Raw genomic sequence first — 23062 nt, 5'->3', positions numbered from 1 at the left:
AATAACACTCATGTAGTTTTATGTATCGAAATAATTATTTAACATGAATGTGAGACAATATTAAAATGAAATGTAAATGAATATAAAAAAACCTCATGAGAAAAGAGAGCAGTCAGAAAATGAGCAGGGAACAAAAATGAAAAGAGAACAGGAGCAGTGAAAAGAAACAGATAAAAGCAGTAAGAGAGTAAAACAAAATAAAGGAGTAACTGAACATGGAGAAGTTGACTTCTGATTAACTTTGCCTGGCAAGATAAATGGCATGCAAGACATGGTCTGTGTGCACAAGGTAATAACACACATGGTCTGTGGGCACAAGGTAGGTTATACAAGATTATATGCAATAACTTTAATAAAACAATGTAATGTAATAATAGTGTAGTAACATACAATAATAAACAAATAACATTGTAATACCACAATGTAATAAGTATGTAATAACAAAGTAATAACATAATAACTATATAATATGTAATAACTATGCAATAAGACATTGCAATAATGCATTGTAATGACAGTATTCAAAAATGAAACTAAACACATTGTAATACATAACAAAATGTAATAACAGTAATAAATAAATGTTATAACAGTGCTATAACTGTCAATGTGGTTGTTTAATAATGTAACAACTGTGTAATAACACACTAATAACTATGTAATAAACTAATAATGCGGCATAATAACTATGTAATAACACCAGTAATAACCATATAATAACACACTCTAATAACTATGTACTAACTACTGTTCTAATAACTAGCATATAACATAGTAACAAATTGTAGTAACCAAGTAATAACAGTATAATAACAACTTGTGATAGCACATTGCATAATAGCTATGTGATAACATTGTAATAACATTGTATGGGACAGGCTTGCATGGCATGAATGGAGCCACCAATGAGGGGATTTTCAATGTTATATCTTTCAAAAAAATGTTTAAATGATAAAAAAATAAAAGGGCCTCCAGGCTGCCTCTTGTGGTAGGGCCTCAGAATTTTGCACTTCTTCTGCCCCAGTACAACAGTTAGCCTCGAAATACCCTGGTTGTATCAGCTCCTCTGCACCAAGACACTTGCACGCATTCAGTAGCTAACTAGTGGAATAGCAAAATAAAAGTGAGAAAATTTGAGTTAGGCTATAGTTCATCTGATGCTACATTGAATTTAATGATGGCTCATTTTTATTGCACCAAGTTCATAATTTTTCACATATGAACAATACAGTGAAAAATATGACACAGTGAATCAACTACTATGTGGATGGATGCAACCTTTATCATTATTTGTAATTTCATCTTATCCTCTGATCTTTTTTTAAATCTTGATCAAAAAACCTTTAAAATGTGTTTTTTAAAAATATATCATCTTTAAAAATATTTATTGCTTATTGTTTGATTTTGCTGTGGATTTCTGAGTATTTCTACGATGTTTAATTTAAATACATACAATAAGTTTTATAAGTCATCTCTCTTTCCCTCCTGTTTGTCTTCACTGCCTGCAGGTCCAGTGCCATAAATATGGAAAGCATAATGTGTAAACATATAAATGGCTGTGTCTGTTACATGCTATGCGCTGCTTTGAAAGCAATGGCTTTTAAATTAAATCTTTCTCAAACCTTAAGATTTTACATTTTAAGCAGTTGCTCTGATTTTAAGCAATTGCATTTAATCATTTGCACTGAGTTATAAATGGAAGGGGAGGATTGTGCCACTATTTAAAAATTGCATCGAAAGCGTGGTGATGAGCATGATCGCAGGGACAGAGACGGAGGCATTTTGCCATTCTTCCATCATGACATACTTCCATTCTAGACCTCAACCTACCCACACTGTTCTCTGAGCAGTACACTGTCCCTCCAGTCCATCCCCCAGTTCTAGCTCATTTAGGTTGCTCTCCATCAGCAAATCCACTTCTTGGAAAAACAATTGGCTCTCACTTTTTATCCACCTGTTTCTCAGAGGTTAGAAGAGCTTTTGTCATTTTCTTCCTTCTTTCCTAGCTACAAACAATTAATGTCAAGCAAAGGGCAGTAGGAACTTCTGTATCCTTTAAAAAGTCAGCCTATCAGAATCAAACAAACAAAATTAGCATTTGATTTAGACAAGCTCTGGAGAGCACTCTCGGTGTAAACTATCCTGCAAATCAAGTCTTCTGTAGCATCTGAATATTAGTGCAGCTCTCTTAAAATAGATTTGGAACTAAACTTCACAGGGTAGTGAACCTGCTTAGTGTAAATGTATCTTGCATAAATGTATCTTTATTTAAAGTGTGGAAGAATAATCCACTAATGAGAAACTCAGATCAGATGTGAACAGAGTGAAATAGAATCTGCATATGTAGTTCAAGCCCTGATTAAAAAAAACCCACAAAGCTGTGCTTGAAAACAGTGCACTGCAGTCTCACTCTCAAACACATGATGCAAGTATTTCAGTGAAAGTATATACTAAAGTTAGTGTGGTTTCAAAGCCTGGCTATCTTGTCTTTGTAATGCTCATTCTTTTTAACTTTTAAAATGATGAAATCACTCATTTACACAAATACTTACACTTTGAATGTTGCATCAACCCTTACATTGCATGTTGTAATACGAAAACATAGAACACCTAAACATTTGTGTTATACCTGTTTTTATGGAGAGTGTTGACATTTCCATAGATAACTACTTTTCAGCTTTTCTGCATTTTAACTAGCAAAAATTTGGTTTTACATATCTGAGGTTTTATTTATATTACAGTCAGTAATAATATATATTTATATTACAGTCAGTACATGAATTAGATTAGTCATATAAATCTCCCAATGAGTGCTGAAGAAGTGATCTGAAGAAGTGATATGATGTGATACTTAACTGTAACTCAGTTTTGCCAAGCTACAGTAAAATATTTTTTAAAGTGAATTACCTATAAAGGATAATAATGACTAGTTAAATTAAGAATATCTGTAATTCATATTCTGTGCAGTTGGAATTACATTTTGAGTAGTTAGAACAGCATTTTACTAACCTTGAGTATTGAGTAAAACACCTTGAGTAAAGAGCTTTCCATAAACCTCTGCATAGAAAACTCTAGATACTGTATAGCTAACCTACAATTGTAAAAGTCAGCACAGTAATTATCAGGATATCAGCTACAAAGAAACCCAGCTGAGTGAATCTTTCTTTGTTGTATGTGAGTACGCTGAATTTACATGTAAGCTATTTCATATAGCCTACATTTGAACTAGTGTAGACTCATTCTCCTTTTAAAAAAGCATAACCCAAAACATAAGATAAATTGTGGTAGTTTTAAACTGCTGCAGAAAATCTGTTACAATCCCACCTTGACGTTTTTGACCATGTCAAAAGACCACCTCTGGGAGCCGCTATGCTATTCTGCGTTAGCATTATTTTTCCTGTGGTTCACTCTTTCTATACCACGTTGTTCACAAGGCCTCAACTCCCGACTTCCTTTTATGCAGATTTCATGGCAAGCGGTAGCGGGGAAGAGTTGTTTCACGTAACGTTACGCTGACCATACTGACCTGTCGCGGGCTAACCGCTAGATACGTTTTGTCGGGTGAGTTGTTTTATGTTACTTTTTCATTGCTACACTAATTATACATATTAAACTATTACAGCTGTGAGCACTGGACAATATAACAAGCAACCATCCACAAACTTTGCCTTTCCAGTAGTTGGTTGCTAGCTAGATAGCTTGCTAGGTAGCTATGCTACCTGGCTAGCTTGCCAGTAAATGGCAACGGGTGAAAAACTGCCTTTCTTGCTGTATGGGTCGCCACCTATAAGGCTAGCGTGGGCAAAGCTTTCAAAGACAGTAGAAAATAAGGAAACATTTAACAAAGTATTGTAATAACTACGAAATGCATTCAACACAACATTCCCTCGATTTGTTTAGCTATTTGCATTTTTCTTTAAAGTTTGTACTCATTTGAATTGTAGCTAACGTTAGCTAGCTACATTGGTTAGCTAGCTAGGTGTACAAACATCTAGATAGCTTACGTTAGCTAGCGAGCTAGTTGTTTAAGTTGCTAAGAAGTTTAGTAGAGGCTTGGAAACTACTCGACAGTTTGGCTTTTTCGACCGTTTAGCCAACACAATTCAGATTGTAGTAACTGCGAATGTACCATTAAAACACAGAGTGGATAAACGTGTACGCTAGAATAACACAAATTCATAGGAGACGACGTTAGCGAAACTGTTTTTAGCTAAAGATGTAGCTTTAGCATAGCTATTCTAAGCTGGCTAATTTTCATACAGCGGTGATGGCAACGTTAGCAGACAGCGAACTACAGCAGGCAGGTGATGGCAAGCTAAACTTGCTACTCAAGGCGACCCGCTACTAATTTGTTGAAACTTTACTACTACTTCGATTTTAAAGTAGCTAGCATTAGCGATAGCTGATTTAGATGCGTCCTTGCGATAAATGTATATGTACATTGGGTTTGCGTCAAAGTGCCAAGAAAACAAAACAGATATGTTGGCGTAAATAAAACAGCGAGAGAATAGCTACGTTATGTTTAATATGATTTGCTACTGCCGTAGTCATACTACTACCATTGAGTTTTAGTTAACTCCAGGGCTAAGTGTAACTATTATCGTAGCGCTTGCCAACTTTTTATTTTGAATTTTAGCAGATATTGCCAATTCGATTGCAAGGTGTTACGGTTTAGTTTGAACATGGAATATGTGGTCGTCTTTTTCATGTATGCCTGCAGGGTTGTGCTCGCCGCCTTATACGTTTCCTGATATTTTCTCTAGGATGAATACCAACCTCTATATGAACTGATATTTTAGAACGAACTTTTTCTAGATTGTACACGAAGTAGCCTGCAATAACTATTAACAGATTTTTTTTCTCTCTCTTAAACAGACTCCGTTTAAAGGAAGGTGACAGCTATTTATTGACTTGGTCCTCAGGTGAGACTGACAACTGTCATATCCAGTTGTGCTCTACTGTGTTGTATTATATTTTCAATTCAGCTGAGAGATGAATCCCTGTTTAAATGAATTGTAAGAACTCAATTACCCCGTTTTAAATTGTTTTGTTACTACTGCTACTTTTCAGACTTATCAGATAGTTCTACATTTATTTTTTGCTTCATTAATTATTACTTCTTGTCTGTATTATTTCAGGTTGTGAGAAGATTTCACTGATTTCTCTCCTCGTGTGGACGAGACCAAACTCTGGTCTGTGCTCTTTTACCTTCTCTTGTTGTGGCCTTAGCTGGTCTTTGTTAAGAACTGCCAGTCGATGGCTCTGATGGACAGACACAAAGTCAAGCGGCAGAGACTGGATCGCATCTGTGAAGGTGAGAATAACCTGTTGAATGTGTGCATAAATTTGACTTAATTCGCAATTATAGCTATGGCATTTTAAATAAGTGTTTAGAGCATGTTTTTCATCAGATAAGACGCATATTGAATATAACTGCTAGTAAGCTTGTAATTAAAAGTAATGCATAGATGTAGTCACTACATTTTAGTTCTTTGTAGTTTACCTTAGCAGTAATTAGGACATTGTGTTCTGATCTAGCTGGTTTGTTAACAAGTAACTTAAGAATAGGTAAATGAATGCTACTATGCAAAACATGCCCAATGAGGGTACTCGGCTTAGAAATGAAAAATGTTTAAGGGTCTGTATAGTGGTACAAGAAAATAGTCTCAAGACATTTGCATCCAATTAAAGCAACAATAACATTTTTAAAACAGTACTGTCATTGCATACAGTATTTTTGTTTTTCCTTTCAGTCAAAACATCACCAAGATCAGTGTGCTTTGTTAGCTCTTATGAATTATCAGTGTGAATTTGACACACTGAAAACTGCATATGATTACTTATTTTTTCCATATTGTGTGCTACTATTTGCAAGAATATTTATTAAAAATGTGACTGAGAAATGACTAGAGATGTATCAGAGATTTAAATCACTGTGCAACAATTACAATTTTTGTTCCTGGATAATAAGTGTTTTGTTAATTGCTTATGCTTCAAAGGTATATAAAATAGCCCATAAACTTTGCCTTTGTGTATAGGACAGTGATATTTTGACTTTCAACCTATTGTCCAGAACAGTGCAGATGGTCAGTGCTGAGTAGACGTTGTGTAACTAGTAGAATTTTAGAACTCTGACCACTCAAGCAATTACCTTTGCATAGTAGACCCTTGGTGGACTGGAAGAATGCACTGATCATGTATCCAGACCTTCCTTTGTCCATCGCCATGGTATCACACTGCCCTGAGCTCCCCGTACCCGATCCTCTGGAGAGGGAGCTTCTGTTTGCAGAAGAGAACAGCAAGTCAGAGAGCAAGGAAGATAGAGAGCCAGAATAATTTCAGAGGTGTAGCTGAAGAGAAAACCATACTACCCCATCCAAAATGTCATGAAATTTTGATCAGAAAGCATATTCTCACCAAATACAATGTCAAGAGTTTGGCATATTGACTCAAGCTGTGGAACTTGTTGAATGAAAGTGTGTAAGTTGCAGTCCAGAGGATGCGTCACTAAGATGTTTCCAGCTTCTTTATCCATTAAGATGATCTCTTCTTCTGCCCTAATGGGACTAATGTTTGTCAGAATCACCTGTAATCCAAACTAGCGGTATATCTTCATTGATGGCTCATCCAGGAATGTCAAAGCTGCACTGCTTCATAACTGGAACAAGAACACATCTCTTTCCATGGCTTACTTAGTGTACCTCAGATGATTACTACAGTATGAAAACTTGCTAGATGCTTTGAAGTATGATGAGTACAGCTGGGAAGTCGCCAGAGATTTCAAATGATAGCATTCTCGATTCTCTGTAGTGGTTTACCAAGTTTCCCTGCAACTTTGCCTTTGGGACAATGGGGACATTGAGGTGTACTACCACAGACAGGACTGGCCACAGCAAAATGAGTTCTCTGCAGTGAGAAACAGCATCTTGTAAGAGTACTACTGGACCTCTGGAAGGTGTTGATGCCACCACTGTACATTGTATTGAGCCTTATGAAAGAATTTGTCATAGCTCCAGATAGTCAGCAGCCGTCATGTTTTCATCCCTAAGCTCGGAGGCAAAGGTCGAAGCCAGTGTCACTGATGAAGATCCTGAGTGCAGGGAATTCACAAAGCAGCTCACTAGGAAGCAGAAAACTGTGGAGCTGTTTGAGGCACTGTTGAAAAACTGTCAAAATGGATTGCAGGGTGTCCCTCAAAGTCTATATCCTTGATGCTCATCTTGATAAGTTCAAGGAGAACATGGTGAGCTTGAGGAAAAAGACCAGCACTTCCATCAGGACAGATTGGGCCTTGAATGCTCATTAACATGGACAGTATAATGAGAACATGGTGGGAGACTACATTTGGGGCCTGAATAATGAAAGTATTTACAGTGTAATTGTAAATCTTGAATAACTGCTCACCTCAAAATCTTTTGTGATCATCAAGATGTTTTTTTTTTTTCTTTATGTGAAAGAAAAGCTGCAAATTTGCCCTTTAAAAAAAAATATATATATATTTACATTTCAAAACATCAGTCCTCATCACAAATATTATGGGGAACGAAAGCCATTTTCTATACTTTAAACGCATAAGCAATTAGGATGTAGGCTAAAGCTACCCAGGCTCAAAACTGTTAAAATGTGGCTTTTAGCCAATGGTGATCACCTTTTATAAATTATTTAATTGACCATATTTATGGTAAGAATCAGTTACTGATATGTAAGTATGGTATTATTTATGGCATATCTTAAAACATGGGTATATGTGCAAGTTTCACATATACAAATATTCAAGACCCAGGATGTGTGCTAAGAGGTAGGGATTATGTAGTTTAAGTTATTCAGGCTTGTGTTTACATACCGTTGATTGTGTGATTGGATTGTTTGAATGTGTTTAGTGTGAGCTTGTGGGCAGGTAAAGAGCTAGAGCTAGGCTGTAGCAAAGGCAGAGTGCTATTCTTTCTTATCTCTGCTCCTTCCTGTCAACCGCTGGGGTGGGGGAGACAGCTGGCAGGCCTTAAAGGGGCTCTTGCCCAGCGCAGCTAAAGGCAGCAGGAACAATGTGGGCCTAAATGGGGTGCTTCAGCTATTTATGGCACACTCAGGATAGTGTGCGCTAAAAATGGACTTGATTTTTTGGACTTGATCTCTTATGAGTTCTGGAATCAAAGTAGTCTTGCCCCAAGATATAACTAAATCAGATTGGTTCCGGTAACATTCTCAGCTAGAAAATGTTTGAGTGACATCATTTACGCCCAGTTGTCTCTACTGGTGTTAGCTAGTGGTTATCATCTAGCCTAGTAGGCGATGAAAAAAATGTTTTATGAATAACATTTAATACAGATCTGAAATTATATTCATGGGAAATTCCTGCTTGAGAAATATGTGCATGTGAACAGCGCATGTAGGACCTGATAAGTACACATGTATGCAGCTGTTATGTTATCAGGACAGGATGATGATGAATAATTTTGTAAGATAATAGAATGTTTTCTGTTCTAAGTCAGTGGTCTATATATATTTTCTTATCCTGGCAAAATGTAAATAATAACCAAACACAGTGAGCACTAGCCTTCCCACCTGCAGTGTGTGTTGGTGCCATTAACCAATTTCAGATGTTACTCACAAAGGTATTGGGTATTTTACCTAAAAAAACCCCCAACAGAAAATAGACATTGAAGTGAATTCACTGAATTTATCAAATACTTTTAATTGTGCTTTCTCATAAACTGGCTTTTTCTTTCTTAAGTGTATTTTCTTTCAAAGTGCAGCTTCTGCATATTGTGATCTTTTCACACATTGCTTACCACAGCAGGCTTTACACCAACCCATGTCGAGTGCTGTGCTTAACCAAGATTGTTGAGCATAAAATGGAGCTGACCTGGGTCAAGCTACGTGGCTTATGTTTTTTTGGTTTTTTTTTTGCTTGCTAGCAGCTGATATTGTTAGTTGTATAGACTGGCTATGTAGCTAGTCTGTTCAAAATGATATAAATTGTGGTTGCTTTTTAGTTAGCAGGTATCTCTCTGGTTTATAGAAGTATAGCAGGGACACCAGGCAAATTGTAACCATTAGCCACATGTTAAATTAGAAGTAAACCATGCTCATGTCCATTTTAATGATGCACAATAATTTTTGCACAGCAATGGCTACATTCATTTTCAGTGCTGCTCACACACATACGGCCTATGAAGGACCCCTGTCTGAAACATCTTGTTTCTCTGGAAACCTTATATATGTAGTTGAAAAAAATATAGATGGATAGATAGATATATAGATGGATAGATATATAGATAGATAGATAGATAGATAGAGAGAGAGAGAGAGAGGAGATATATAGAGAGAGAGGAGATATATAGATATGTGTATCTATATATATATATATATATATATATATATATATATATATATATATATATATATATATATATATATATATATATATTACAGAGAGATACACCTCTATAGAGATATAGATTTGATATAGATATATAAATTGTATGTGTGTGTATAATAGATATACACACACACACATATATATATATATATATATATATATATATATCTCTTTCTCATTCATATATATATATATATATATATATATATATATATAAAAGACTGGAATCAGAATGCCTATGAGAACAAACTGCTGTGTCTTTAAAAAAAACAACTTCTGCCCAAATGCCTCTAGCGCTTCTTGTATATGCTAATGAGGTTAGTGCTGGTTGGTCAGCACGCAATGCTGTGCCCCTGATTGGAGCTGGCATGTGGGGGAGGAGCTGGGTGTGGATGACAGCTGGGAGCCTGCCAGGCAAAAACAGTCTGACACTGATTGTAAAGGGTGGACAGAGAGTGATAGAGAGCGATAGAGGGAGAGGAGAGAGAGAGAGAGAGAGAGAGAGAGAAGACAGGCGTGCACACTTCATGATGCAAGGTTAGGATGTGTATGTTTGTGTACGTGTATTTTTGGTGGGCTGTGAAGAAAGGCTTTAGGGTTGGGAGTAACGTGGGATGGGTGTGGTTTCTCCAGCGGTCGTAATTTCCTTTTTGACAGTGTGTATATGTCCTTGTGGTCTTGCTGAGTTGAGCAAGTGTGTGTGTGTGTGTCTGGCAAGCAGGAGGTAGGGTGTGGTGCTGCTGTATTATCATTCCCCCCCCCCCATGTGTCCCTCCTGTAGCAGCAGCAGGGTAAGAAAACGAGGTGGAGGGGTGGGGAATGCAGAGAGAGAGAGAGAGAGGGAGACAAGGGGGTTTGGCAAGAGGGGGTGGTAGGGAAGAGATGGAGGCCTGAGCTATGAATGAATGGCATTGTTCGCATGGCCATGCCTCCTCTGCGGCTCTCTCTCTTTCATAGACACTGGCGCAGGCTCAACACACGACATCTGTGCTAGTTGCCGCCAAGCAATACTCCCTCTGTGACCTCGGTGGAATAAGCTTTTTCATTGTGTACATGAGGGTTTTATGATTGTTTTTGCTGCACTGACGTTTTCCCCTCTCCATGTATTTTAAGACCCCCTCCACTTTTGTTTTAACTGGGACTAGTAGCATTTTTTCCTCCATAAAATATCTAGTCTCTGCCATTTCAAAATTGTGTATGTATGCTGTGAAAATGAATGAATGGAAGAGGAGTTCACAGATATTTGTATTATAGCCCTCTCTGTGCCATGCTTCTCAGTGAATTGACTGGTGTGTTAGTGAGAGTGAAATGAGTGTTCTTGTATAAACACCCGCTGCTCTACAAAAAGTCTCAAGCTAGCAATGGACTGGGCACCTGTCGTTGTGGCACTGGGGAAAAAGATTTTGGAGAAAGTGGGCTTTGATCTCATTTGTGTTTTTTTTTTTTTTTTTTTCCTATTACATTTTAAATGATCATACTCTGGTGTTTTAATTGTATTCTTTGGTTTCATGTTTAGAAAAAAAATTGGAATATGTTGATTATATAGGGGACCTTTTTTTGTTGTTGTTGTTCAATACTGAATTGCAAAATGATTTATTTAATAAAAAATATTTGGGGGGGTAGACTACACTGCCAAAGCTTGAAGCATTTGCAGTGTAGTTGGTCCTTTCCCCCCCTTCGTCATACATCCAAATTACTATATTGGAATCAAATTTACCACTCAGTTTTGAAGAATGCCCACTTTGATTCTAATCTGTTATCAGCTCATGTCATTTTGTTGTGAAGTAGAACTTGCCTTATGCTGATAATTCAGTTATTTCACTATCTGTTTAAAAGTTAAATTTGCTGTAGGTGGGATGAAGTTACTCTTGGTAACTGTTGCATTTTGGGTATTTGGCAGATGTTGGCTCATTTTTAATGGTGATTGATGTGTAACCATTAAGTGCTAATGAAGTTGAGAAGGCAGTGTCTCTTTCTGCCAAAAACTTAAGTGGGCCCATGTGTAGCTTGTCCAAATTTGCAAGTAGCTTTCCTTACCTCCTAATATAAAAGGTCAATACACCTTCATAAAGTTCTAGTGATCTGTTGAGAAACTGTCCAATAACCAAGAAAAGCATTATTTAAATACCTAAACACAGATTTAGGATCACTGTGTTTTGTAGTGGTCTTTCAGTTCCATCTTGCTTCTGGAATGGGAACAGCTATACTGTGGAACCCAGGTCCACTCCCTATTGCTGCAGCAGTATTCAAGGCCATTGTGTTTGAAAATAGCAAACTATGGTAGATATGTGTTTGAGGCATGCAAATGAAAGCAGTTCTCTGGGGTGAGGGTCAAAGTGAGTTGTGTTTCTAGACGCACTGCAGAATTTAGGTCATCACGAGTCATATCAAGACTGCCTGCCCCCACTCACCAGTTCTTCCATTGCCCTTGTCATCCCACACTCCATCATTTCTCCTGGTCCCTCCATCCACCTCATCATCTCGCCCCCAACCCCTTTAGCTGAACAGCTGGTGGGGGGAGGGCTTGGATATGAACATGAGCCAGCAGTGGTGTGATTCTCAGTGTACAGATCCATGTATGAGTGTGTCAGTAGGTGGAAGTCGGGTATGCTTTTGTTTGTCTTTTTACATTACTTCTGCGGCCTTGCAGTGTATGGAGAATTAAACCGCGTAAAATGCAGGACACATTTGTTATTGGTCTTCTATAAGTTATGCACATTATCATGCCACAGCTAAAACACAAAACAGATATGATTGCTTAGCTTGGTATTTTTGCGTGCATTGAAATACAATCATGGCATTGTCACTTTTCTTAAATGAATGGCGTTGTGTTGGATTTTTTTGTGCGATTTTGAAATGCAATCCAAACTTAGGAATGAAATCCAGGCAGGTATTACATTTCACTGTCTCTACACAGTAAAGGTGGCACACAAACACCATGCCTTCCATGTTTGAGGCCATGAATCTCTATAACTTAAGGCTTAGGCATTAAGTGTCAAAATGAAATATAATCAACAGTCCAATCGCAGCTTTGAGCTGACTTATCCAGTTGAGCTGACTGATGTATGAGACTTATAAATCTAGTTTGTTGGAATTTGAAAAGATTCACATAGTAGTGTAAACAAATCGTTTAGTGCAGTGTTTGTACCATTACTGATGATTATATCCTCTTCAGAGTAGTTTTATAATATAGAATGAGACCGGTGGAAGCTGTCTAAGGCCCAGAATAGTCTGTTGAAACAGTAAGGACTATTCACAGCATTCAAGTGATAATGTACTATTAGTCAGTTAGTCTGTCGAGTCCTGTCTGAAAAATGTTATGTCTGTGGCTTGCCACTTACATGGTTGATTTCATTAAGCTGTAGACTCTTAGGATATCAGTACTTGGCATCAGTCTAGCAGTAGAAATACATTGCATTGAATTTGAGTCACCTTTAAGGACAGAGGGTGAAATGCAATAGCCACCTGGAGTTCATTCCTAGGTTTGGATTGTATTTCAAAATGGCACAAAAAAGGAAAAGCAATGATTGTATTTTATTGTATACCAAACAATTAAGCAAAACCATGTCTGCATTTAGTGATGATTGTGGCATAATAAATACTCTAATAGAAAGGCAAATGCATTTTGCATTCCAAAAAGTTGTTTATGCATTACTTTTTATTTAGTGTTGGTCTTCCATAGTTGACACAATAGTCTAATGAATGTATCATGTGACTGACTATAGGTTGGAAATTGGAGGAAACTTAAACATGTTTTTCCCCGTTCCATAAGGGCAGAAACTAAAAATGTTTGTTTATATATATATATATATATATATATATATATATATATATATATATATATATATATATATATATATATATAAATACACACACACACACACACCCACAGACAGTTATGTCTTTATTGAGTCATCAAATTGACTGTTATACTTATTGAAATGAAAGCCTTTCAAAACTTTTAATTATATGATTTGCACTGTTGGGATATGATTTAATCAAGCCTTTGGAAGTAGATTCATAAGAGTTAGGTTTTTCTTTTAGAAAGCATAAAGGGCCACAGTTACAAAGAAAGAACACCTGATTTATTTAATTTCAGTGAAGGGTTCTTGTAGGGCAGGCCAAGCCATGTAAACGTGACTTGTAAGAGGCTGCTTTTATTTGTGCTAGACTAAGTTTTCTGACAGTGGTCCAAGTCCCGTGGGGGAGTATCCAGTATCATATAATCCTCGCTTCTCAGTGCAGTGAACTGTTTCTAATAAATAAATCATGGGCCCAGTAATCAATATGGCTAGAAATATTCAAGCTTAAGTTTACATGTTTGATTAAAGCAGGGATTCCTTCCAAACCCATTTATAACATCTGCCTGCTTTTACTATCCTGGTTAAATTTGTTTAGCCACAGCGTTACCTAAATATGGGATGTTTGTGCTAAGACTTTAGATTTTCTTATGGGTCACGGGTCTGACAAGCTGCCTGACATTTGGCTGACATTTTAAAACACAGAGGTAAGCACTGACAAACTGGTGAAGCATGAAGCACAGCCCAGTCAATTCTATATGTGATTGTCAAGCCTGGTAGTTCAATTAGTAAATGTTGTCCTGTGTTCATACATTTCGGCAATAATAAAAAAAAAAAAGAAAAAAGCTCTGCATGATTTAAAAGGCTTTGCTTATGTCCCATAGGCATTCGCCCACCCATCCTCAATGGGCCCATGCACCCTCGGCCACTGGTGGCGCTGCTGGACGGGCGTGACTGCACGGTGGAGATGCCCATCCTGAAGGACGTGGCCACTGTGGCCTTTTGCGATGCCCAGTCCACCCAGGAGATCCACGAGAAGGTACAGGAGTAGTGCGTAGCATGGTGTTTTCTTCCACTGTGTGCATGTCCTGTGGCTGCGTTGCAGTGAAGGTGTCCTTCAATCTGGATTCCAGGTTCTTAACGAGGCTGTGGCTGCGCTACTCTATCACACCATTACACTTTCACGAGATGACCTGGACAAGTTTAAAGGGCTTCGGGTCATTGTGAGAATTGGGAGTGGATATGACAACGTTGACGTTAAAGCCGCGGCAGAGCTTGGTAAGATTTGATATTCGAGTCTTTGAGCAATTTATATCTAGTTAGTCACTAGTTGTGATTTTTCAGTTGAATTTCATCCCTGGTCACACTATCTGATGAGTCGTGCCTTTTCTGTTATAAGATGCCAATTCTTACTGTTTTTCTGATTGATGATAGTTAATTGAGTGAGCAAATCTTGAGTGCATCACACTCAATTAAACTGGACTTTCAAAAGGATAGTCTGGATGAATAGTCTTTTGAATATGGCAAAAATCCTTCTTTTACAGTTAACAGTACACACTACCCTGACTTCTGTATACAGGTATAGCTGTGTGTAATGTGCCTGCGGCATCAGTGGAGGAGACGGCAGACACTGCCATGTGCCTGATTCTGAACCTCTACCGGCGGGTCACCTGGATGCACCAGGCCCTGCGGGAGGGCACCCGAGCATCCAGTGTGGAGCAGATCAGGGAGGTGGCTGGTGGTGCTGCTCGCATTCGGGGAGAGACCCTGGGCATCATTGGCCTCGGTAAGCCTTTGTCTGTTCTGCTGTTTTGAAATGAAATCAACATTAGTCAAGAGCAGCTGCTGTTCTGTGTTTCCTTACCTGTTGCAGATATGTATAATTGTTTTTAAATCGGTTATTCAAACTTGGTAGTGATTTCAGTTCAGATTCAGTTTGTTTGCAACCTTCAGTTCATTGATCGTCAGGCACAACCATTTTCATTAGATGTTTTTCAGCATTAATAGTGGTAGACAGAAGTGCTTCAGATGCGTTTAGTGTTTTCTTATCTAGTCCTCTGGAAGTCTCCTGACATTTTTGCTTTAACCCAGTTTCCAACACAACAGAATTAAGTCTTTAAGTGTTCTTGATTGCTTGATTCAAGTTTGTTGCTTGCAACATCTGTGAGTCCCTGAGGACTTCACTGACAAATGCTGCTTTAGGTATTTTTTGTGCTTTTCACATTGCTTCTTTTGGGTTTCTACTCTTGGTTTGAACAGTGACTTAGCATTAGCTGCTGTTGAAAGGGGCAGATGATGTTATCAGCCAGAACAGATTAACGCTTGCTGCAGAAGAGGTGAAGAAACTGAGTGCAGTTCAGAACAGCATGTTGTCTGACATTGACATTTGTGTTTTAGGGCGCGTGGGACAGGCCGTGGCTTTGAGGGCGAAGGCCTTTGGTTTCGGGGTGATCTTCTATGACCCGTACCTGCCCGAGGGTGTGGAGAAGTCACTGGGCCTCCAGCGTATGGCCACCCTACAGGACCTGCTTATCCACTCAGACTGTGTTTCCCTTCACTGCAGTCTGAATGAGCACAACCACCACCTCATCAATGACTTTACCATCAAACAGGTCAATAACACACACATAAACACATCACCCGATCAATGACACCATCAAACAGGTAAAATATTCCACATAATCAAAGGCCTTTCATCAGACTGATGGCTGCCACACCTAGTCATATTGTGAACTTTCACAAAGATACCTTATGAACATTGTTTTCCCCCCCTTTCCATTTTTGTGATCAAATGCTTGTCTGCTCTATGAACATGTCTAAAGGCACACATTCGACACCATTAAAGCCGCTATTTCTTGTCTAGGAATTCTGTACCTTACCCTGTTTACCTAGGAGTTAGTTTTGATACTAAAGTGGACTAGTTAGCTTAACTATTTACATTAACTGTCCAATAAACAGCCCCCTATGAAGGCAATTACCTTAGTGTTGTCCAAGCGCACACATTTTTTTCTAAAAACACTATGATTCACTGGTTGGTGTTGTAACATCCACTATGCTGAAACCGCAATCACATTTACATGATCCGCTGGTTGGTGTTGTAGATGCGCCAGGGTGCATTCCTGGTGAACACAGCGCGGGGGGGGCTGGTGGATGAGAAAGCCCTTGCTCAGGCTCTCAAAGAGGGCAGAATACGGGGAGCAGCTCTAGACGTCCACGAGACAGAGCCCTTTAGGTGAGCCTATGTGTGTGAAAAACATGGATATACAACCCTTTAGTAGAGCCTGTGGATGTGAGACGGAGAACGTGTGGGTGCATGCACACATGGGTGGGTGGCTGGGTGGGCGTATGTCTTTGTGTGTGGGTCGATGGTGCGCACGCGCACACACACACACACACACAGAGAGAGAGAGAGAGAGAGAGAGAGAGAGAGAGAGAGAGAGAGAAAGTCCTTTAGGTGAGCTGTAAATGTGGGTGGATATGAGCAGAGGGAATGGAATTCTTTACCTGAGGTGTGTAGGTGTATGAGTTGGAGAGATTTGGACTCCTTTAGATAAGTCCTATAGGCTGTGGGTTGTGTAAGAGATTAGGGACAGTTACTTGGCTTAATGGGTCTGCTATATGTAAGCATATAGTCTATGATCACAAAAACCATGTCATAGTTCCTTCCCTCACTCCTCTCCAGTTTCAGCCAGGGCCCTCTGAAGGATGCCCCCAACCTGATCTGTACACCGCATACATCCTGGTATAGCGAGCAGGCCTCCATTGAGGCCAGGGAGGAGGCAGCACGGGAAGTCCGTAGGGCCATTACAGGTCAGAAAAATCCTGTCACCCCAAGACCTTGCCACCCTTTTCATTGTCCCAGCACTCCATTAGTTAATTCTCTGTTTCTGCAGGTCGTATTCCAGACAGTCTGAAGAACTGTGTTAATAAGGAGTACCTGATGGCTGCTTCCCAGTGGCCGTCTATGGATGCTGCAGCTGTGCATTCTGAACTTAATGGAGCTGGAAGCTACAGGTGAAGTGCATCAGATCATTCCCTTGGAACAGGTTCAGCATATCTGCAGCCATTACCTTACTGATATTAAAAGATGGAGTGCATGCTTAACATGATTGATTTTTCTTGTCTCACAAAGATACCAGCACAAAATTAAAACACAAAATAAAACGTTATTTCTTTATGTAAAAGGCATGTGTGTAATTAGGTTTCTGTTCTTTTCTCATCTCATGATTATTTTTCAAAACCAATGCTGTAAACCCTAATGTTGAGAATCCTGTGTTCTTTCTTAGGTTCCCGGCTAGTCTCATTGGTGTAGCACCGGGTGGTCTAGCCAGTGCAGGGGCAGGAGTGGAGGGCATTGTGGCGAGCACTTTGCCCCTGGCCCATGCCATTGCCCCGGTCTCGCACCCACCGCACACCCCCTCACCCGTGCAGCCCTCCAAGGCGGAGGCTGACAGAGACGTCCCTTCTGACCAATAGCATCCCAACACATTCCATCGTTGCCCCAGCGATGCCCTTTCACGTTTTGTAGGGCTGAACCCATGCCGAAGCCCTGCTTTGATGTGACCCCGGGTCAACCTAGTTCAACAGAACACAAGTCTAAACCCAGAAGTGACCCGCTGAAAAACATTGTTTGTTTGTCCCCCTCCCCCCTCGTCGTATCCTCTCCCCACCCTGCCCTCACTTGTGCAGTAAGCAATAACTTTTCTCAAGGATTAAGTAATTAAGTCATTTTTTTAGGCATTTAAACCCCTGTTTTTTTGTTTTGTTTGTTTTTGTTTTTTTAAATCTACTCTGGATTAGTTGGAGTTTATTTGAGTAGTGTCTCTTCTACCTGACTTCTTTCTGTCCAGCTGTTTTAGAAGTGTAGTGAAGAAAGCATGAACCTTTCTCTCCCACTCCCCACCTACATTTGATATTTCACTTCCTTTACCATAGTGTGGAACAGCAAAGCAAAGTCAAAAAGATGGCTTAAGTCTTTGAACATTTTATTTCCTTTATGGTTCCAAGGGATAGTCAACAACAGCAACTTATTTCCAATCTTAACTAGATTTCGAATGACGTCTGTGATCTGCATGTGGCTCTTGGTAACTCGGAGCACATGGAAAGCTCAAACTGGTTTCCACTCTTCACATTGTGGGCATCCTATAGAACTCTGTCTTGTCATGAGAGTGGAAGACGAGGGAATGCTGCCTCTCCTGGAACTATTAAGGATTTGTTCAGTCATGTACTTCAGTCTGTGTTTAAAGTATGCATGGGTGACAGGTCTGCTGTGAGATCATCATAAATGGGACATTCTTTGTGTACAACCGTTTCATTGATTTCCATATACAACGTGTCCAGTTTTCCATGTCACCTGTCAAACTATGTGAGAGTGAATCCTTTTGGTCTCAGTGTTGCATTGTGTTTGGCGCCTTTCAGATTTTTTAGATTTTATAGGACAAAGGTGATTATATATTATGGGAGTGTATGAAATCTGCTCTTATTGTTTGGTTTGTGTGTAACTCTGAACTTCACCCTTGTCTTTGTGTTTGTTTCTCTTATAAAGACCTTTTGTTAGAGGATATACAGTAACCTGTTTGTCATTGTCTACACTTAAACAGACTATCATTATTTTCACTGTTTTTATGAATTTATGGGAAGGAAAAGGAGGCATGTTTTCAGTCTGTAGGCTGTAGTTCATTCACAAACTTCAATATTACCATTATGTCTTCATACACTGCTCTTTGTAACTTCTCTCTGTGCTGTTTTAACAAAATGGTGGACATGCTTATTTTTTCTCCTTTAACAGTAACATGCTGTAGTTTTTGTTGGGTGGGATTGGGTTTTTGTGGGGGTGTTTTTTTTTTGTTTTTTTTTTACTCTTGCTTGTTTCAAATATATTCTTGTCCTCCATGATGAACCTGATGTGTACACCTCAGTATGCTTTACCCCTTTGTTTCTCTCTTTTTTTTCTTTTCTCTTGGTCCCTCTCTTCTCTCACACTGATATCTCTGTGTTTCCTGCCTGTGCCTCCTTGAGTGATTAGGCCTTGTACTGACGCACCCTGGGCCACCCTGCCTTTATCTCTTGTGGTCCTTCCCTGTTGCTCCTGCTCGTCCTGTGACATCACTGTGTAGAAGCCAGCCCAGCCCTGCCCTTGCCTTGCCCGGCCAGGCACTCAAGCAAAGAGGAAACCCCTTGTGTATTGTACACTTGCACGCGCACACATGTCCTCCAGTAAACCTACTGCAGTAAAAGTTTTGGAGATATGCTTAAGGTGAAGGCTGGGCTTTTTGAGTCTGCACCTCCCCCCTCATCCCACAACCCTTGGTAAGTGACTCCCAAACTAGTCACAGGGTCTTGTTCTTCATGGAAAAATGGAAAACTCTGTAGTAACAAAGAGCTACCAGTAGGTGCCGGTGATGCAATGTTTCTCAGAGTTCAGTCTCGCAGCACTTCATTTCACACACTGCAATTCTTTCAGACAAACTCGTTCCAGCTCAGCACTGATCAAGGCTTTTGGAGAATGTCCAGGGTTTTGTTTTTTTTATAAAGGACAGTGTCTACCTATTAGAAACTTGATATTGGATCTGGTCATATAGAGATGGAGGCAGGCAGACTTGGAGTAGACCACTGTCCATAAGCAGTCAACTGACTTCCAAAGACCTGGGGCAGAGAAGTGTGGGCCGCACCGTTTGTCTCTCTAACAGTAAAATCCCTGAGACAGGCGCATATTTTCTCCTGCAGATCCTGTCAGTGTTGGCTCTTCTCTGGTTCTCCACCCCACCCTTTCTTTTCCTATAATTGTTAAGGATATCTTTATATCTTTTTCCAATAACTCAACCCAGCATAAGGAGCACAGAAGCTTAAAACGAGAGTTTGGATGAAGCTAGTTCACGGGCAAACCAGTCATTGTCCAAAAGGGGACGCCATCCCCAGGATAAGCATGTTAGCTCTGAATACTGTTCTGCATCAAGGGAAAACCTTTGTAGTACCTCAGTAACAGATATTGAATGTATGCTTTACTGTTCTTGTTCTTGCTCTTTTTTTTTTTTTCTTTGTACAGCTTTTTTAGATGGTAGTTTCCTATTTCTGAAGTGTTGCGTGCTTGAGTGTATATTTTCAGCTCTTTCAATACGTCTGATGAACCCTACCCATTGTTGAAATCCTGCCCTCCCCATTTTTTTGTTTTTGTTTTTTTAAATATGTATAAAGCATCCACTTGTTTGATTAGCTAGATTAATAGGTTAATCTTATGTTTAGAGCTAACCCTTTCTTTCATTTGTAATTAATGAGCACAAATCAACATTAATTTACTCTGTGGATGTATGTGTATTAGTGATTTGTATAATTGTGGGGATTAGGGTCTGGTAAACTAGGTAACTAGTGCATTTGAAAATAAACTCTTAACAGGATGATTTAAGAACATTGCCTACTTCTAGGGCCATTCACCCTTATCCTAAACTTGGACTAAATTATTCTGTTGAGTATTTTTTTTTCTTGGCAAAAATCCAGTGTAGTTTTAGTACATTTTTTGTCAAGGACAAAATTGTATGTTGGATCTCACTGGCTTGAATCCCACGTCTGGACACTGTTGTTTAAATGATTCTGATCTTCATGCCAACATACCCCTTGAACGAATATGAATCTCATGGAATAATGCATGTTATTCACATGAGGTCGAAATACGACACAATATTGCAATATAGGAACTGTTTTTGGATAACTTGGTGCATCCTTGACTTCCCTGTCCCCATTTTGCTGGTTTTCCACATTTTGATGTTTGGTTTCTGGTGTGGTAGTTCTACTGAACTAAAGTGGCACCCATTATACCCATATTGAAATTTTCTTGCTACTCTGTCCTTTGCTATATATTTTTGACTGCTGTCATTTATTGGATTTTTGAGCATAACTGGCATTTCCTTTGCTATCGTTTTCATCAGGCTTTGGCATCAGCTGTGCACTGTACATTTACATTTTTTGTGTATAATTAATTTTAGTTGATATCGTTCAGTGTTCTACATGTTGTATGGAAACATTTCAAACAGATCTCTCTTCCCTTCGTTCTTCCCCTCAGTCACATTGCATTTAAAGATCATTTTTAGCAGCTAGTCTAATGGGCCTCCTCCGGGATTTCACTTACATGTAATCATTTAGCCCCTCACTGCCTTAAAGATGTAGACTGTGATGGGTTTGGTGCCGGCCTCTTTCGGCCAATCCCTGCAGTACGCATACAAGAGAGAGGAAGTTTTCTTTAGCCATTCTCTGCTAAAAGGTCATAGCTCTGTGTGCTGTATGCATATGTCCAGCTGGATTTTTCCTTGAGTTGTGAATTGGGCGCTGGTTGGCTGCTCTTTAAAGCTCCTTTTCAGGCTCTGCTAACCCATGGAATGGGGTGCAGCTATCGCTAAATCTAGTTCATGAAGGGAGATGGAGTATAGAGGAAAATGTGAGTCTGGAGCAGTCACTTTCTCTCTCAGGGTTCAAATGCACACATATCCTCCAGGAGTTTGTGGGTCACTCAACTCCAAAACCTCAGAATGAAGATCTAGAACTCCACATTGTTCTCATTCAGTCCTTTCTGTCTACATGATGTCTCTTTTCTACTCTCCCCTTTTTTTTTTCTTCTTGGCATATTTGTCGCACTGACATCTAACAATGAAAGAATGAATGTTTTAATTGAACTGTGTGTAATGTTGAAATTGGGAAATGTATTTTTACAACATGTGAACTTTTTATTCCTTTCTTTCACCACCTTTTGTTTTTGTTGTGAATTGATTCTTTTCCCCCCCATCACTAGACTGCAAAAACAACAAAAAGGAAAAAAAAAAAACTCCAATAACTAGGCTCTTAAGCTTTTACTTTTGTTTTTGTTTACTTTTTTATTAGAAAACAATCATGTTTGTGATGGTAACCTCTGATGGTAAATTCCACAAGGTATTTTAATAAAATCCTAAAGATTAACCCCTTGTTTATTGTCTTTGTTAAAGAAAATTGAGTTTACATAACTATAGAAATTGTTTTTGATTGTTATTAAGGAAATTATTGCTGTTGTATGTGGTTTTTTATTTTATTTTTTTTATTTTTGTTTTTTTTTTTTTTTACACCAGGCAGCCTCCACAGACTGTGTATATCCTGCCCCTGGCGAAGGTTGGCAGTTATGGTGCTATTAGCTTTATGAGGGCTACAGTGCGTGCACTCCCTACCATGCCTGCCAACTAAAATCATTACCATATGGCCCTTTTATGAGGGTTCTGTCCTGTAGCCTCGATTTTTGACCCACATTTAGTACAGCAACATAGAGTGCTATATTTCCAACTAAATTATAAAAGGATCTTAGCAGGTGAGGAGGCTCACCGAGGATGTGAGGTATCTTCTCAAGAGGATTTGTGACCTTTTTTCAATTACCTATACTAATTTTGATCTAAATAGAGAAAAAAAGATGTCTGTACTTGTGCTAAAGAGAAAATATAAGATGCCTGTATTTTTAAAGCTTGCTTGGTGCCATCAGCTAGTGGGACCTTTGGAACAACTTGGTTCTCAAACAGCACTTGTAAAGGAAAAAGAAGTGTGTTCTAGAAATCGTTTGCCCTCATTTCACAATGGGTGCTTGGCAACCCCTTAACAAATTAAAATGCAGGCTACTTTGAGTGTGTGTTTTATGTTACAATTCAGCAAAATTGGCTATTGTGTTGTTGCTGGGTATATAAATATTTGAAGCAAATGTAAAATATCTGCTTTAACTTCCTTTTTAGTGTTTTTCTTTTGTGTGTCATTCAGGTAAGCATCACAAAGTGCTCCAGTGTCTGCAGAAATACCCTTTTGCATTAATTTTTTAAAATATTTTTAAAAATTAAAATTTATTTATTTTTTTTTTAGCACAGGCCTGCAACAGTTCTGTTTT

The 23062-nt window shown here is 39.0% G+C and overlaps 1 protein-coding gene across 2 annotated transcripts; it reads left to right on the top strand.

Annotated features, from left to right (window-relative positions):
• The first annotated feature begins 3472 nt into the window (after positions 1-3472).
• ctbp1l (C-terminal binding protein 1-like) lies at positions 3473-22122 on the top strand. 2 transcript variants are annotated; one of them, XM_026999323.3, is made up of 11 exons: positions 3473-3561; positions 4876-4922; positions 5139-5314; positions 14064-14218; positions 14313-14457; positions 14759-14965; positions 15577-15791; positions 16281-16411; positions 16862-16989; positions 17073-17193; positions 17466-22122. In XM_026999323.3, exons 3-11 carry the CDS (start codon positions 5257-5259, stop codon positions 17653-17655), a joined length of 1350 nt encoding a protein of 449 aa, XP_026855124.2. In that variant the 5' UTR covers positions 3473-3561; positions 4876-4922; positions 5139-5256; the 3' UTR covers positions 17656-22122. The 2 variants fall into 2 exon arrangements, with proteins under 2 accessions (XP_026855124.2, XP_081554861.1); XM_081698735.1 differs by lacking the exons at positions 3473-3561; positions 4876-4922; positions 5139-5314 and adding an exon at positions 9738-9916.
• Positions 22123-23062: the final 940 nt, after the last annotated feature.

Source organism: Electrophorus electricus, chromosome 16 (genome assembly GCF_041902795.1).
Source record: "Electrophorus electricus isolate QZ-2024a chromosome 16, ASM4190279v1, whole genome shotgun sequence".
In the NCBI taxonomy this organism is placed as follows: Eukaryota; Metazoa; Chordata; class Actinopteri; order Gymnotiformes; family Gymnotidae; genus Electrophorus; species Electrophorus electricus.
Note: the sequence above shows the minus strand (reverse complement) of the source record. Positions and strands in the feature narration are given on the sequence as shown.